Genomic DNA, 16952 nt, shown 5'->3' on the forward strand with positions numbered 1-16952 from the left:
TTCATCTATCAAGTCAAATGCAAAAACAAATTCTTCTTTAGTGGCTAAAAATAAATAAATAAAAGTGTGGTGCTTTTTCTGTTTTTCTAACTTCTTTTTTTAAGTATATTTGTTATTTTTGAGGATGCCACCTTGGCTTGGAGAAAGCATAATGTTTAGATATTTTCAGCTTTATTTACTGTAGTATTAAGTTGATGACTGGCGTTCTAAATTGAAACATGCAATTCATATTTAAAGAAAACTTCTTTAAAAAATCTTATCAGTGTTTTTCTCACTAACTTTTACTGTTTGCTGTTTGATGTGATTCGTAACAGGTTTTCATCAAAGGACGAGGCCTCTGAAAGCAATCGCAGCTTTCAAGCCGAATCCTTGGTGGCGTTTAATGAAAGCAGCGCTGCGTGTCTGAATTTCATTTCCCACCAGACTTCATTATTGCGCAGCGTCACGACACAGTGTGTCGTGTGCTGTGATGCGTCAGCTTCATTCTGAAACCCTCTGTGAAAATTTAATCAACAGAAGGCAAAAATAAGGAAATTCCATCAGCAGCTTATATTTATAACTAATTCATTTTTTTCCCTGTAAAAAATGCAAACACCCAGACAGTCTTTGATAAATGTGAATTGCTGATATTATTTAGGACTGGGCGTTTGGCAAAATGAGACATTTGAGGATATTACACTGCGATTTTAAATTTTATTTGTATTTAAATTCTTCATAACTTGTTTTTCCAGTCTTGCAATCAACATGGCCGAGCTCCAGAAGGAACAGAAGGTCGATGAGGTGTGTGCTGCATTCAATGCTTTTGGCACGCTGCTGGTTTAAAGTAACATTTCAGTCGTTTAATTATCCAGTTAGCAATTTTATTCACTTATCACATTAGACTTTAATGCTGTTTTCTTGTTTCTGCACATGCAAGTGGAAACTCTTGGGTTTTTCTTTTGCACTTTGTAATAATGTTATGTTTTTGTAAGTTTCAGTAGGACCCTGATGCACAGGCATATGATGTCATTTGTTGTGTTTTTGTTTGCTTTGCATTATCTGACATCACAATAGCCAATCAAACTTAATGATGTCAAACAAATAGATTGAACTAGTGAATTTAAGTTGCATTTTTTTTAAATTAAGAATTATTTTTATAACTTGCATCATTTTAAGTAATTCAATAAAAAGTAAATGAGTGATGATATTTGCTGTAATTACAATTTTGCTCTTCCTGAAATATAACAACAACTTTTCTTCACTTCAGTGGTTTCCATTGGAAGATGTGGCTACAGGGAAGTTACACCTCAAACTGGAGTGGCTGTCTCTGTTGTCCACCCCTGAAAGGCTGGACCAGGTACAGTCGCCAGAGGGAGCTTAAATCCAGCACTCCATTTACATTTTTAAACTCGCTATGTGAGATGTTGTCTTGCTTGGTTGGAACTTTAACTCTGCTTGAGCCTATCTTTGCGTTTTTCCTCCCAGGTGCTGTCGGGCATCAGAGCAGATCGCAGTCAAGCCAGTGACGGCCTCTCGTCTGCGGTGCTCATTGTCTTCCTGGATTCGGCCAGAAACCTTCCGGTGAGTCGACCCGGCCGAACGTCGCACTCATGAACAGCAGCAGCGTTAATTTACTCAAACAGAAATTAAATCCTAAATGTATGGAGCTGAAAGACGAGGATGATTATGTTGATATAGCTGCTCTGTTCATTGATCTAAGCATGTTAAAGCTCAATGAACCAGTGTTTGCAGTGTTTGCTGAGCTCTTAGTTCTTCACTGGGATTTTGTTTTTTCTGCAGTCTCTGAGATCAGTTTTATGTTTAATTTTTGCCTGTATCACTTCGGCCTCTTGCTTTTCTGCTTTCTGAACTTTTTTCTTGTTCTTCTCTCTGTCGTAATATCTGTTGTAATAACCTTAAGCTTTTCATATTTTTTGCAAGCACACAAGTAAAAATCAAGCTCTGAAAAGTTCATGTAAAAAGCTGAAGATTGAAAATTGCTTTGGAAGAGAAAAATTGTCTTTAAGTCAGAAGAGCAGAAGTGCTGCTCAGTACTGACTTCACCTCCAAAGCTCAGCAAAGAGTTTGAGGTGAATGGTTTATAATATTACTGAAGATCTCCATTAAAAAAATAAATTAAACTACATTTTATATTCTAAACATATTCAGCATATTTCCTTAATGTGGTAGTTTTACAGAGAATACCATTTCAAATTCCCTGTACGGTGGAAACATACATGAACTCACTCGCTGTTTGTGACAGGTGGTAAAAAGCTAACTCTGTTAAGAACTGTTCATTTCTGATTTCTGTAGCACAGACCTGACCTTCCTCTTTTCAGCCTCCTCTTCTCTGCTTTTCCTCTTGCTTCCTCACCTCCTCTTCCCTCTGAAGAGTGTCTTCGAGGGGAACTTGGGCTCTGGCTACTTAAAAGAGAGGCGCGCGTCGGGCCTCGTGTTTTGCGAGAACACGGCTTCTCTCTATCGGAGCTTATTTGTGAGTCCGCTGGCAGTTTTCTGCATCCTGCAGTGTGAGAATGGCATGATTAGAGAGCTTCCTTGTTTGTTTGCCTGATGAGCATGGATCCCTACGTGTGCTTGGGTTAGATTCCCTAATATAATTATTGTTTGTTAAATTGTTGTTGATTGGTTTGACTGATTCCAAAGCTGAGGAACATGAGAAAAGGGTTTGGCTGGAAGATGATCAAAACCACAATGATGGTTTATATTTAAGGCCTGTCAAAAGCATCCTTCCTCCACCATTATTGTGTATTACAAGATATTAGTGGTCTCGCAGAATGAGTAGACTTATGGTACATTGTTTCTACTAATCAGGTTTCATGTTCTCTTCACCGCAGCTAATTCAGTGTCTCAACGGCTCATTTCCCCCTAAGAAGTAAGCCATGCTGATGTTTTTCTGTTTGGCTGCCGACACAGATTCCATTTTATCAGAGCAATTGAGTTTTACTGTAAAAGGGTAAACAAATCAATACTGCTCTGTGGATACTGTTAAAAGCTATTCAGTCTTACTCTGTGTTCTGCAATGAGACAGCATAAAAAACAGAAAATAGTTTGAACCATTTCGATGTAGTCTTCTCGAACACATCAGACATCAAAAGTTTAAATTTAAGTTCATTTCAGTGCTCACAGACTTGATTTAGTCCAAAAACAGGGGCAAAGTTACTGATCTCAGTTGTTTTGAAGTGTGTAAGGAGGAAGGCATGCATTTTGACCACTGTGAGATTTTTAGGTTAGGGAGGCTGAATTCTCTGTGGATTGCTTCCCTCCATCCTTCCTGTTTAAGCCCATTGTGTGTTCAGGTTTTCCCCTTCCCATGTGCCCACTCACTTCAACTCTGACATCACAGGCCAGAGCTCCACAAAAACCTGAAGCCAGTGTGATTATTTTTAAAGTAATGCACAGACTGTGTAATGGTGAATGCTAAGATGGCATTTAATTTATAGTAGACATACGTGTCTCTTTTCAAGGAATGATAATGTGAAATGTGAGAAGCTTCTTTTCATATGTTCCTGCTGAATTCAATCTTTTATCAATACAATGTGTAGGTGTGGCTGTAAACGATTTTTATTTTGGGTCAGTCCGTTCGGTGAGGCCTGAGTGTTTTGGGGAGATCTGAAGATGGCGCACTCAGAGTAGCCTTTAGCTGAATCATCTCATTCATCTAACTATTGACTTGACCTCAAGGGTTTGCCTCAGGGGCCTCCTGTTAGAATTCGTGAGGCGTCTTTTATCGGATTTTTGTAGATAGTAATGGACCTCATTGGAAGAAATGGTTAATTATAGAATGAGGTATAAAAGATCTGAGAGGATAAACTTCAATGATCATAGGTTATCTGTCCTTGATATCAAGTATCTAACTGTTATTGCATACAAACAAAACTCAACAATAACCAGGTTTTATAAGATTGACCAGTAAAGGTATCAGCATGTGTATATCTGTTAGTTTAAATGCCAGATAAGCGCACACCCCTTGAGGGTTAGGGGGTTAGGGTTAGGGGGTAGTTACATCAAAGCCATTTTATTCCTACTGAACCTTCATATTTCTAACCTAAGCTCATCCCAGGGCGTAACATATTTATTCTGTCCATGGTTGGGCTGTTAAAGTCTCTCACTAATTCCCAAAACCTGACGCATGAAGGCCCACCCTGAGCGTAAACAAGCCATCAACATGATGTTCGATGACAGCCTTACAGTAGCATGTACAGCTACCCTTCCTTTTCCCCAACAATGCTTCTTCTGTCTAAATGAATTGGTTTCTGTCTTTGATGTAGTTGAAAGTTGAATAACAAGGATGCTACATTCTGTTTTGTTGCCATTTCACTCCATTCTGTTCTTGCTCAACACTGAAACACTTTTCATTGGGTTTGCTGTCCATGGTCTTAATATCATTGTTTTCATTCCATTTAGAAATCTTTATATTTGTTCCCCAATCATTACTATATCACAAATCATCTGACTTTCATTTTTCTCTGACACCCATGTATTTTCTTGTCCATTGTATCCACTGACTCTTATCTAATGCTGTGGTATCAATGTGTTTTGGCTGATATTTTTGCATAATAAATGAACTGTAGATCTAAACATCTTTTAGAATCCTCAATATTTCATTAAAACAGAAAAAGACATGAGTTTTTAATATCCAAACTATTTAATAGTGTCTAAAAGTAATGTTATATCAACGCGGTTAATAAAAAGTTAAATGTTTTCATTCATCGGTGTATGTCAGCCTGAATTTGCTGTTGGTTGAGCTCTAGTTTTAACTTCATGTCACGGTTTAATTGGGGAATAACACTAACCATGTGATCATTCATGTTGTCTCTCTGTCTTTGTCACTGTGCGGTGCATCCTGATACATCTGGTGATGCCGATGGTGTTGATGTGCTGACACCAATCCTTCCTCCACCTCTTCCCGGCATGCTCCTCTTTTCCCAAATAACCTGGTGGTGTGTGTCTGTGTGTGTCTGTGTGTGCTGTTGTTCGCTCTCTCCTTCCTTGTCCCTGTGGGAAAATCAAAGCGCAATCCGTTAGAGTTCAACCAAGCGGGGCTGAGGAAGGGCTCGGTCAGTAAGGCCATCAAGGTAATGCCACGGCAACCAAGCACACCCATCCCGATCAGACACTGAGGGGAAATAATATAAAGGAAATACAGTAACGTTTATGCACAATGTGACCAAAAGTATGTGGACTCCAATGTTTTGTTTGAGAAAAGTGTCTTAATTGTTGTGAAATAAACAAAAGAGCTCGACAGATTGCCAGTGGATGTTGGAGTGTCTGTTTTGGAAAGTTACAGATATGGTTTCTCCGACTGTAGATGTTGATAAATTCGATGTCAGACATCAATTTGGGGGATTTCTAAACAATTTTTTTTTATGTATGTAGCTTTAAGGTTGAGGGCAATGTTATGCTGAATAAGTGGAAAAAATGAATGCTGCCATTAAGTTAAAGAACGCTCGCATTAGTCAAAATAGCATTGTTATATTACTTACGATCATGTTTATTTGCCGTGTGGCTCTGTTCTGTAACCTCTGGGCATTTCTGCCCCTACATTTGGCAACCATAAAGTCAAGATCCCCTCACCCACAACAGTTTGACATTGAAATGTAAGAAATGGTGAAGCTGGAGATGAGGTGGGTTACAGAGTGGCTTGCAGAAGCAGCATAATGACAATTCACCATGAGAGAATTGCAAACCAGCTGAGCCATAAGCTGATGCAAGCTGGCACGTAGATTTACTTTTATTTAAATCACGCCATATCACAACGTTGCTTCAAGGCACTTTGTATTAGGAGATAAAACCTCAGTAATCCGATGAACAACCACTTGGTGACACTGGGAAGGAAAAACTCCCTTTTAACAAGAAGAGACCTGAGCACAGGGAGATGGGGAAAAGCTGCTCTACTGGGATTTCTGCTGAAACTGAAGATAAAGGGTGTCCACATACTTTTGACCATGTAGTATATGAAGCCGTTAAGCACATTCAGGGAAAAACGTCTAAAACTTAAAATACTGATCTGAGTAGTCTGAATTTGTTTCTCAGTTTCCCGTTGCTACAAGTTTTGCTACTGATAGTTATTTTGTAGTTCTTCTAAAAGTCAGAAGTCACAGCTGATTTGTGGCGATACCCTTTACCAATCCTGTGGATACTGTTACTGATTTAGACACTCAAGACAACCTTTAGGGAAAGTTGTGGCAACCTTAAACAGTCAAGGAGTTTATTTGAAATGGTCAACCAAGCTCCAAGAATTGCATTTAAAATATTTACAGTGAGACTAACATGTCTGTTGTGATGGTTCACAGACCCACTATTAAGAGCTTTCACTGGAACTACTTTCGCCAGAAGAAAATAGTTCCTGTTTGAAGTGATTTGCAAAGAGGTCTGTGGGGATTTTCAGCAAAGACATGCTTCTTTTAAATATTTTAATGTTACTTTTATTGCTGTTCGCAGACTAAATAATCACATCAAACATCTAAAAATCTGGATTGTTGTATTAAAACTCATTAGGTCATGTTCGCATTAGGAAGTGCTGCTGTAGCATCCAGAGCAGCTTCACAACTGATCATGTTTCCTGTTTTTAAAACTCATTAACAAACTCCTCTCATCGTGTTTGTTGACTAAAACCGATTCTAACAGCGTGTGCTGTCAATAACAGCGTTGTTGTCTGAGCTACAGTTGAAATTTTTTTGGTTTCTAATCTTTTCTTTTACAATGATCTGGTGTGGTTTCTACACTAACTGGTTCTGGGCACTTTTACCTGTTGTCCTTTTTTTTTTTTTTTAATTCCTTTCTTGAAAAGTCACAAAATGACACTGTGTGAGATAGAAATTAATTTAATCAGTGGAGTTCAGTGTCACTCCTTTTGTTTCAAACTGAAGTCCAAAGAAACACTCACTCTTGTTATATATAATGCTAGCATACCCAGTCCAATATTATTACTGTTTTTTTGTTTGTCCTGCTGTAGTCTGGTAAGAAGGTGACCAGTGATCCCAGCCCGTTTGTCCAGTTCAGAGTGGGACACAAGTCCTACGAGAGTAAGGTGAGAGCACGTAAAATCCACATTTGGTTGATTTATTAATTTCCCAAGATGCCAATTATGAAAATTGCAGCAATTTTTTGTACATAAAAGACTGATAAATGAATTGAATCAAAGCTTTAATAAATGTAAATAAATGTACGTTCAGGCTGTGATTGGTTCACAGCACGTGAGCCCTGTACCTGTACACTTGCTTCTTGACTTTGAATGTATGATCCATCTTGGCTTGATACTTTCTTCTTCTCTTCCTTTCTGTCTGTTTCCAGACCAAGTATAAGACTCATGAACCGTTGTGGGAGGAAACCTTCACCTTCCTCATCCACAATCCCAAAGTCCAAGAGTTGGAGGTTGAGGTATGATTTTATAAACAGTTAAATGCTTATAAAATGGAATATATGAACTGTAACTTACATTATGCCTTAAAATAAAACTTCATCACACTTAATATTTCAGGTGAAGGATGAGAAGCACGATTGTTCACTGGGGACATTAACACTGCCCCTGACTCGCCTGCTGGAGGCAGAGGAGATGACGTTGAACCAGAGGTTCCCTCTGAGGAACTCTGGACCGAGCTGTACCCTCAAGATCAAAATGGCTCTGCGGGTAAAGGAGCAATGATTTTTTTTCCTTAAGGATGATTTTTTCAGATCTAAAATGATCCAAGCCAATTTCCTTTGAAGCCATAAAGCTCGCCAGAGACGATGCAGGTCCCACTCTGTGACTTGAGAATTTGGGTTTCTAGAGATTCTGATGAAGAAACGCATGTGATGATAGGCTAGGGGAGAGTCTTTGTACATACTGCTCCACTACCATGACGATGCATCGCATTGCTTCTATAAAACATCAAAAATTCAAACTCTTGACCTTATGTACAGTACTTTTTTGCCCCACTGTAATTCAGTGAATCAAATTCAATGAGTATTTTCACATTACATGTCTTGCTTCTGCATCACTTATTTATAAAGTGTTATTGTTAATGACATTTTAACCTTTTCTGAGGAATCATTTCAACTATGTACGAGTAATGATTTGGATTTTGAATTTCAGCACACTTTCTGCAGAACAGAAGGCAGTGCCTGCACAGGCCTCTGTTTACCCTCATAGGAAAGCTTATCAGCAGTTCTCAAGTGAATGCTAACAGTACTGCTTAACTAAACAGAAGATTTGAGACTGTAAGGCAGCAGTAACATTACCCATTTTTACATCATTAATATTAAAACTAGTTAACCACCTGGTGTCTCTCCAGAGTGGAAAACAGTCTATATGATGCTTTTCTTTTGTGATTAAGTTTACAGAAACCAAACATGCCACAGCGCACGTCTGTGTTGAAATCTTATTTGTAGGTAAACTGACATAAAGATCCACTGACTAACTTTTCCCTAGAACTCTTTCTCAAAACAAAAATATAGAAATGCCTTTCCCTAGGTTTGTTTTTTGTTGCTGTTTATGCCATTCAAAACTGTGAAAATAATTATTCTGATAATGATTTCAGGTGTTGAGTCTAGATAAGGGCACTTCAACAACTTCAAACTCCACCCCGTCCTCAGTGCAGGTCCGCAAATCCGAGTCCTCCAACTCGACCCCACGGCCCTCTATCTCCTCAGAATCGCCCAAGCCTCCCGCCTCTACCTCAGACATTCCCAGATCATCCTCCGTGTCAGCCAAGGAGATGCTGAACAGGCAGAAAGAAGCTAAGGAGACTGTGAGGACCCAGCAAAGCATGGACTTTGGGCAGGATGGCAGTGTAGGTGGAGGAGGGAAGAGCTTGGCGGAGACTGGGAGAAGCACCTCAAACCTGGCCATCTCGGGCTCCCAGCAGTACCTGGCCAGTGGCAAGGAGCCAACTCCCAGCATTGCTTCAGACATCTCCAACCCTTACGCTGCTCAGGAGCTGCAGCAAAGACTCGAGCAGTTTCACAAGTATCTATCAGTCTTTATCAATAGTTCCTAATATTTTTACATCTTATATCATGATTTAAGGACATGTTGAACAACAAAGGCAGCTGTTTGGTTGGTGTATAAGTGTGTTTTGATAGTGTGCAACAACAAACCTAAGAGGTCATTACAGCTCGGGTATCGTGAGCATGTTTGATGTATTTTCTGTCTTCATAGTGGTTCAGGCCCCAGTCTTTTCCCCCTGGGGGAGATCCAGCTGACGATCAGACACAGCTCCCAGAGAAACAAGCTCATCGTAGCTGTTCACAGTTGCAGGTAATTAAAAAAATGGGGTGTTTCTTCCTCAGACACATTAGTGTTTTGACTCTTACCCTTTGTTGACTTCCTCAGAAACCTCATAGCTTTCACTGATCATGGCTCGGATCCTTACGTCCGGCTCTACCTGCTTCCCGACAAGCGGAGGTCAGGTCGAAGGAAAACTCCAACAGTCAAGAAAAACCTCAACCCGGTCTACGATGTGACGTGAGTCCACCCCTCTCACTTTTTTTTTTTCAGCCATTTGATAAGCAGAGCAAAGCTCAAAAAAAATTCACTGTGTCATTCTGCCTGTTTAGGTTTGAGTTCAGCGTTTCCCTCGTGGAGCTCCACAGGCGGAATCTAGATGTTGCCGTGAAGAACGGTGGAGGTCTGCTCTCCAAACACAAAGGCCTGCTTGGAAAGGTGCAGACATCTTTAATTTATTGTCTGTATTTATGTGTAACTGAAAAGCATTTCTTTAACAGAATGAAGCCATCAGAGTGGAAATTTCGCTGGTTTTGAGAGAAGCCTCATTTTGTTAGACTTTGTCTAAAAGTTCAAGTATTGCTGTTCTTTCTGCTTCTGGTGTCATATTTCTATGAAGTGCATCATTTTGACTGTATAAGAAAACGTTGTGGGTTTGTTTTTGTTTGTTTTTAATCAGGTTATGGTGGAATTGACTCATGATCAGATCACCAAGGGTTGGACACAATGGTTAGTCGTTCATCTCGCTTCAAATCTATTTAAAACAAATACAGTTTACTTTATTATGTCATATTGAGTTCATAGCATGGCTTGGAGAATAATGAGTTCAAATGTAAGTTTGCTTGTATATTTTTTTTTTTGATTGAGTAGATTATCATGAAGTTATTTTTTACATTATATTTTTTGAAATTAATATTGTGAATGCATCAATAGCTTGGATTAGAGCTAGCCTTACCTAGAAACACATCTCACGTGAATATATAAAAAAGGCCTTTCTGTACTATTTATTTATTTAAGTTGTATTGGCCAGTCATTTTTGTGCAGACTGTTTAGAGGCTATTGGCTTTGCCAGTGGGCTATCGTCTAAAGCACAGGTGTCGAACTCCAGGCCTCGAGGGCCGGTGTCCTACAGGTTTTAGATGTTTCCTTGATCCAACACAGCTGATTTAAATGGATAAATTACCTCCTCAACATGTCTTGAAGTTCTCCAGAAACCTGGTAATGAACTAATCATTTGATTCAGGTGTGTTGACCCAAGGTGATATCTAAAACCTGCAGGACACCGGCCCTCGAGGCCTGGAGTTCGACACCCCTGGTCTAAAGTCTGTGGATTACAAATGCATGTCTCTAGGCTTATTTACTGGATAAAATGGCCACTGTTGCTCATCCATCACTAGTTAGCGAAGACTTAGTTCTCAAGTGAAAGAAGATTAGTCAATTTTCTGCTTAAATATTGTGAGATTGATTTTGTAAAAAAGGCACAGACCTGAGGCCAAACATTCAATAAGCTGTATGACAGTAAACATCCATCAGTAGTTTATAAATCACTGGTATAAGGACAACAGTTGGAGAAAGGGCAAATGTGCCTGTAGTGGAGATAAATGAAAGCGATGTGACGTTAAAGGTTGCAAAAAGCTAGATTTCATGGATTATGAAGCAAACTCTAAACTACTTTTTCCCTCCTGCAGGTATGAGCTGAGCTCAGATGGCCTGGCCAAGTCCAACCAACTTTAAGTCGCCATCATTAGTATCGTCATCATATCACCACACTTCCACTTTATATTCACTTCACTTCCATCTCTACAGTACGATGTGTTTTCTAATAATTTTCATTATTTCTAACTGTAAGAAACAAACTGATTAAGAAAAGCAGCTTTTGACACTCATTTAATCACATCAGTCGCAAGGCAAACCTTCCCTTTAAGAAGTGAGTGATTGGCTAAAGGGAGTATATACATGTAGAGAACTATACTACGTTGTGTAGTGCTATGGAAACCTATATTCTATATTTAGAGAAGTGACTGTTTTTTTGTTGTCTTTCCACAAAGAATGATAGTGTACAAGTGTGTAAATAATGTACAGTGATGCTGGACAAATCAGAGTACAGGGGTGTATTGTAGAAGTGAGAAGGAGTCGTGGTGTCTTACTTGGCCAAATGATTGTTTATAATTTTATTTCATTTGATTTAATTTTTATTTTTTAAATGCAAAAACATTCTGGACAGAGTCGCACCAAAGAGTGGAGTATTTTTATTATTTAGCACAGTTGGGGTTTTGGGTAACACAGCAATACACTGGCTTTATTTCACCGTAATAACGAGTGTGTGTGTGCGTGTGCGTGTGTGTGTGTGTGTGTGTGTGTGCAAAACCCAAGCAAAAATAATGATATGCACACACGTGTGTTGTTTTATTTGGTGGCATGTTTCTGGGTTTACATTGAAATAAGGCCATTATTAAGTGTTACCTGTTTGTTTTGTAAAAACTGAATATGAATATTGCACTTTTTTTTTTCTTTGTTTGTTTGTTTTTTTAAATCTGTTGATTATCATATTTACTCAGTGCAAACATCGCCAAAACTCATCTATAGACAAGTACAATTTTTTTAAACCATAAGAGGTGGTAAAAAAAATAGTGTTGAAAGTTCATGGAATAGTTTAACATTTTGATGAAAATGTTTTACTCACAGGTCTCTGCAAGAAGATGTTTAGCTTAGCTTAGCTTAGCCTAGTTTAGCTTATCGTAGCTTAGCCTAGCTTAGCTTACTTTAACAATAAAGTTTGTGTGTCCTTTTGGGGGGATTTCTTTCCTCACTGTTTGGGTTACGTTTAGTCACCACAACTACAGGTTTGCCCATTAAACCTGGACAAAAAAAATGCTGAACAAAACCAAGTAACTATTTGTAAAAAGTGTAGAGTGAGACCTATTTCACTCTCACTATTGGCCATGGCTGTTGAGTCAGTGCACAGATGCCAAACATCTCAATGCATACCCGAGACATCGGTGGTCTGGCATTATTCGACACTCTGGGAATGGAAATGGTCCAAATGACCTCAAAATGATCTTTTATTGTACCATAAGGTGCTGTGTTATATACGTTATCTTTCCTTACAGATAATTTAGTGTTTTGAAATCAGTAACCTTATTAATAAACTAACAGCTGGCTAAAATAATTATTTACAGCAAAGTTGTGTGATGGGACTAAAGACCACATAGAGGAACCCCCTTTTTTTTTTATTAGTGATAGCTGAACATCGGTAAAACTAATTAACAAGCCGTGTTTTGAAAGTTTAAGATGTTTTGGTTGCAGAGGGAGGCTCATCAGAAGACTAAGCTAAACTAAGCTAACTCATCTCGACAGTTGCTGGTTTTAAGTTTTACAGGGTTTTTTATTTTTCTCAAAATGTGTTACTATTCTATCATAAAACTGTATTTTAACAGAAGTGTTTTAAGGATCACCCACTCATCCTCCATGTACGTAAAGCCACTATGTGTAGAAGTGTAAATTGTCCACGGACAGTCTCCATTGGTCGTATGGAAAAAGACATAATGACAATCAATTTTGGGTTTTTTTGTTTTTAAACTTTTATTTACATTTTATGGTAGAAGCTTAACATTATAGTGAAAAATCCAAAAATTCTTTATGAGGAAACCTTAAATTATATAATTGTCTGGTTTGAGAAGAAGCCAGTGGTAGCCCCAGGATTTTTTTTTTTTTCTTATTAATTTATTATTGTCCCCTGTTGACTTCCTGTTATATGTGTTGATAAAAAGCAGTAAAAGTCTTGTTTTTCCTGCATTGATATAATAAAGTAATTCATCATTCTCACTTCACTGATGCTCTTCTTTAACTGAAATTCTGTTAATGCTAGTTCTTTGCAACAAATGTTTTGGCTAGTGTTCATTTATGTCACCCGATTTCACAGGGATTACATATTGGAAGGCATCTACACATAGTGGCTTTAAAAATATTTGGCAACATGATTTTCTTCAGTGAAACAAATGTTTCTTTTAAAAATTTATTCGTAACACTCAGAGCAGGTTTTGTTGTTGTTGCAGTAGCATTCATATTTCCACTAGCATCAGCTGTTCAGTTTGTTTATGAATCCACTTAAGTCTTAACTCCGAATGCCATCTGAAGGAAGGTGCACAGACACGAGTTGAAAATGATCTTCCGTGGTTTTTTTCTATATCTTTTTAAATACAGTTTTGACTTTACAGCACACAATCCGAAGGGATTTATATCAGAAAGAAATGCAAAACAACCATAGCTTTTGTGTATGTGACCCGACGCAGCCAAAGAACAGCAGATTTTCTGTTGATAAAAGTTGGGGTAGTTTGACCTTGGATTCTCACAATATAACTTCTGGATATTTGCCTTGTGCTCACATCAAGCATTGACAAAGTATTTTACATTTATATATGTTAACTGCATTTTAATGTCTTGATGTTTTTTTTATTTATGTTTCCCGTCTTGTCTGTAAAGCATCAGATTTGAAACCTGTGCCTCTGGGGTCAAGTTTGTCTTCTCCCATATGGAAGTAACATAACATAACTAAATGCTGGTTTTACATGTATTGTGTGTGTCCGGTGAAAATGACCCTTACTTTTTTCTTTTCCTTTTTTTGTGTGTGTCATGCAACATAATTATAAATATTCTGTATGCAAGGGGAAAAATTCACAAGTAAACTATAGTATATGACATGTTAGTATTTTGAGACTTGTGTTACATTTGCTGTTAGAGAGAATGGGAATTTTCTTTTTCTCTTCTATTCCATATGGGCTGAAAAGCGATTTCACTTCTGTGTCTTCTTAATTTATCTCGTGCCTTAAAATGTACATGACCCAGAGATATTTACATGTTTGGAAAGAAGCAACAAATTGCTAAAACAGCTTCCTTGTTCCTGAATGTCTCCTAAATGTCTTTTAAAATTAATAAAGAGCTTTGGCTGGCTTATAGCAGCATGAAGCTGTACAGGACTGTGTTTTTTGTTGTCATTTTTAAGACTATAGATGTGTTTCTCTAGTGGGTGTGCAGCTTTTAAGGAATTTCTGTGTAAACCTTACAATAATTTATTATGAGAAAATAAACAATAGTCATCTTTATATCTAATCTATTGATGGAAATTATTACATATTATATGTATTATAGAATCTGCCTTTAATAAGATATCAAATGGAGTATTCAGGACGTGTTAGCGATTTTAATTTTTATAGGCAAAAATTACCTAAAAATTGCAAGTGCAATGCAATTAACATTAACAGCTAAGGACAATAACAACAGATAACAGACAACAGTTAAAATAATGGTGTATTTAGGAAATATAAAAGAAGGGTTAAAACAAAGGACACTTTTTATCATTATCCAGGGGTGAGGTCATTTGCTTGAATAGAGACCTTTGGCATAACTTAAACTTTCATTACCTGTAGGGATTCAATATGGGTAAAGATGAGGCCTTGTAAATAAACAAAATCTGGCTAGAAGAAATACAACATTAACCAACAGATCTACCTTTTTTAACATGAATAATCTTGAACTCTACATCAGGTACAAATGGTTTATTGCTCACCCATTTCCCTTGTGCTCACAGTACTGATGGGTCCTCTAGGTCAGGGATGTCAAACATGAGGCCCAGGGGCCAGAATTGACCCAGTAAATCTGGTATCAGGTTATTTTTAAAATCACAATTTCACAGCCCACAATTACAGAAGAATCTTCAGTGCCATCTTAAATGTGCCTGTGTAGTATTTGTCGACTTGCCAGTTCTGCACAGACCAATTGTTTGAATGTATAACTGTCTTAATACTGCAGCTCTTCTTGCCGTAGATACTTGTCTAACAGAAGTTAGCGCTGAGGTAAAGGGTTTTGCACTGTTACCTCACAGCAAGAAGGTCCTGAGTTCAATTCCACCATCAGCCCAGGGTCTTTAGTTTGCAAGTTCTTCCTGTGTTTGTGTTGGTTTTCTCCAGGTATTCTGGCTTCCTCCCACAGTCCAAAGACATGCAGTTAGTGAGAGTAGGTTAATTGGAAACACTAAATTGCCCATAGGTATGAATGGGAGAGTGAATTGTTGTCTGTGTCTATGTGTTAGCCTTGTGACCTGTCCAGGGTGTACCCTGCCTCTCACCCAAGACAGCTGGGATAGGCTCCAGCCCCCCATGACCCCAAAGCGGATGGATGGATATGAGGTTTTGAGGTGAAGAGCATAGTTACAGTAGGGAGTAATTTAAAATGCTTTTGACCACAGAAGCCTGCTGTGTGTTTGATAACTGTTGTCATGTAACATTGAACTGTGTCATTACCAAGCTGTTACTGTGACACAAAAATGACAAAAGTTTGGTTCAGGTTTGACGTGTACTGTGGATTTTAGATCAACTGTCACCAATAGAGTAAATTCCTACAGTGTAATACAGGATAGTAAAGCTCACTTAGTAAAGTTTCACACACCCAACATAAAGTGCCAATCTCCTGCACTGCATTGCTCTCAGTAAACACTAGAGAATGCTGTTTTGCTTTATTTGTCTTGTAACTCATTTTACATTTTAAACAGGTTCTTGTGGTTTATTCTTAAATGTTTGTCAGAGGTCAGAAATAGATCTGTAGCCATGTTTTCCTTAAACATGTGCAAGATGTAAATAATAATCCACTACTTCGATATCTGTTCAGTGTAACTCAGAGTGTAAAAAGGCTGCTTTAGCTTACATTTGTTACTCTACATATGGCAGAAAAGAGTGAATTTCACCTTTAAAAAAATCCTTTTAATGGACAGAAAAATGTCATCCTGTTATTTTACAGGGAACAAACAGAAACGATAAAATTTGCTCTGTTTCATCTGTTTATAAAATGAATCATCCAAAGCTCTTAGATTTGCCGTGTAACCCACTGTGAAGTCATGGGGCCTGTGTCATAAAAACACCATACCCATCAGTGCTGCTTACGACATGGCATTTATCAGTGATAGTCTTTGTGTCCCATGAGGCTCTTGCAAGCGCATGGGCTGTGTTATGTTGTTTGTTTTCAGTAGGTCTTAATATGAAAATTACAGTGTGAGAGGAAATTATGTTTTAAGTGAAAGGTGCTCCAATTATCCATGTTAGCAACAAGCTGAAATAGGCGTCTTCTCTGTGGTTTTCAGTTTTATAAGGTTTTCAGGTTCTGCAGAAGATTGTCTGAATTTGTTCTTTATAAGGAGAAAATAAAATTATGCAATATGTGTTCAGACTGTGTGAAAGTTTTTGCTGTCATTAAAATGAAAAATGAAGGGATTGCATGATTTGTTTGTTTAATCATCCAAAAATGGATTTAGGCTGGTAAGATATCACATTATTTACTTTCTGCTCAAAGATGCTGCACTTACAAGTGCTGCATTTTCCAGCCTTTCCAGCACTAACACAGCTATCCTGATTGTATACGTTTCTCTATGTGACCCTGAACACACCACAAAGTAGGAGGTCAAAGAGTTTGACAGAATCAGTCAGTGATTTGTGTGTGCTTGTGTCTCCATTTTGTTCCTGTCCTGAGTGTAAACGTCAGAGATGCTTCAGTATTTACCTACAGACTGATAAGGCCTCTGCAAGCACTGATTTGCTCTTCTAGATGGAAAAACCTGTGTGAATCGCACTCTGACCCACTTTGATTGCTCCTAGATATGCTGACACACACACACACACACACAGTACAATTAATTTCATCAAGTTTGTCATAAATGACCTGAGCAGCAAGGTGGCAAAGGAGAAGCTTTTAATCTCTT

General features: G+C 38.2%; 1 protein-coding gene across 1 annotated transcript in view; it reads left to right on the plus strand.

Moving 5' to 3' along the window:
- Positions 1–11707, plus strand: part of esyt2a (extended synaptotagmin-like protein 2a) — a 50715-nt gene extending 39008 nt beyond the window's left edge. Inside the window, exons 12-24 of the mRNA XM_085378028.1 lie at positions 732–780; positions 1247–1336; positions 1465–1560; positions 2372–2473; positions 6956–7030; positions 7294–7380; positions 7481–7630; positions 8520–8947; positions 9140–9238; positions 9314–9445; positions 9538–9643; positions 9885–9934; positions 10894–11707. Coding sequence (XP_085234154.1) covers positions 732–780; positions 1247–1336; positions 1465–1560; positions 2372–2473; positions 6956–7030; positions 7294–7380; positions 7481–7630; positions 8520–8947; positions 9140–9238; positions 9314–9445; positions 9538–9643; positions 9885–9934; positions 10894–10939 — 1510 coding nt within the window. The 3' untranslated portion in view covers positions 10940–11707. The remainder of the gene's footprint in view (positions 1–731; positions 781–1246; positions 1337–1464; positions 1561–2371; positions 2474–6955; positions 7031–7293; positions 7381–7480; positions 7631–8519; positions 8948–9139; positions 9239–9313; positions 9446–9537; positions 9644–9884; positions 9935–10893) is intronic.
- Positions 11708–16952: the final 5245 nt, after the last annotated feature.

Source organism: Diplotaxodon limnothrissa, linkage group LG18, assembly GCF_057381915.1.
Source record: "Diplotaxodon limnothrissa isolate DT_005_m linkage group LG18, D_limnothrissa_male_GT1.1, whole genome shotgun sequence".
NCBI lineage: Eukaryota > Metazoa > Chordata > Actinopteri > Cichliformes > Cichlidae > Diplotaxodon > Diplotaxodon limnothrissa.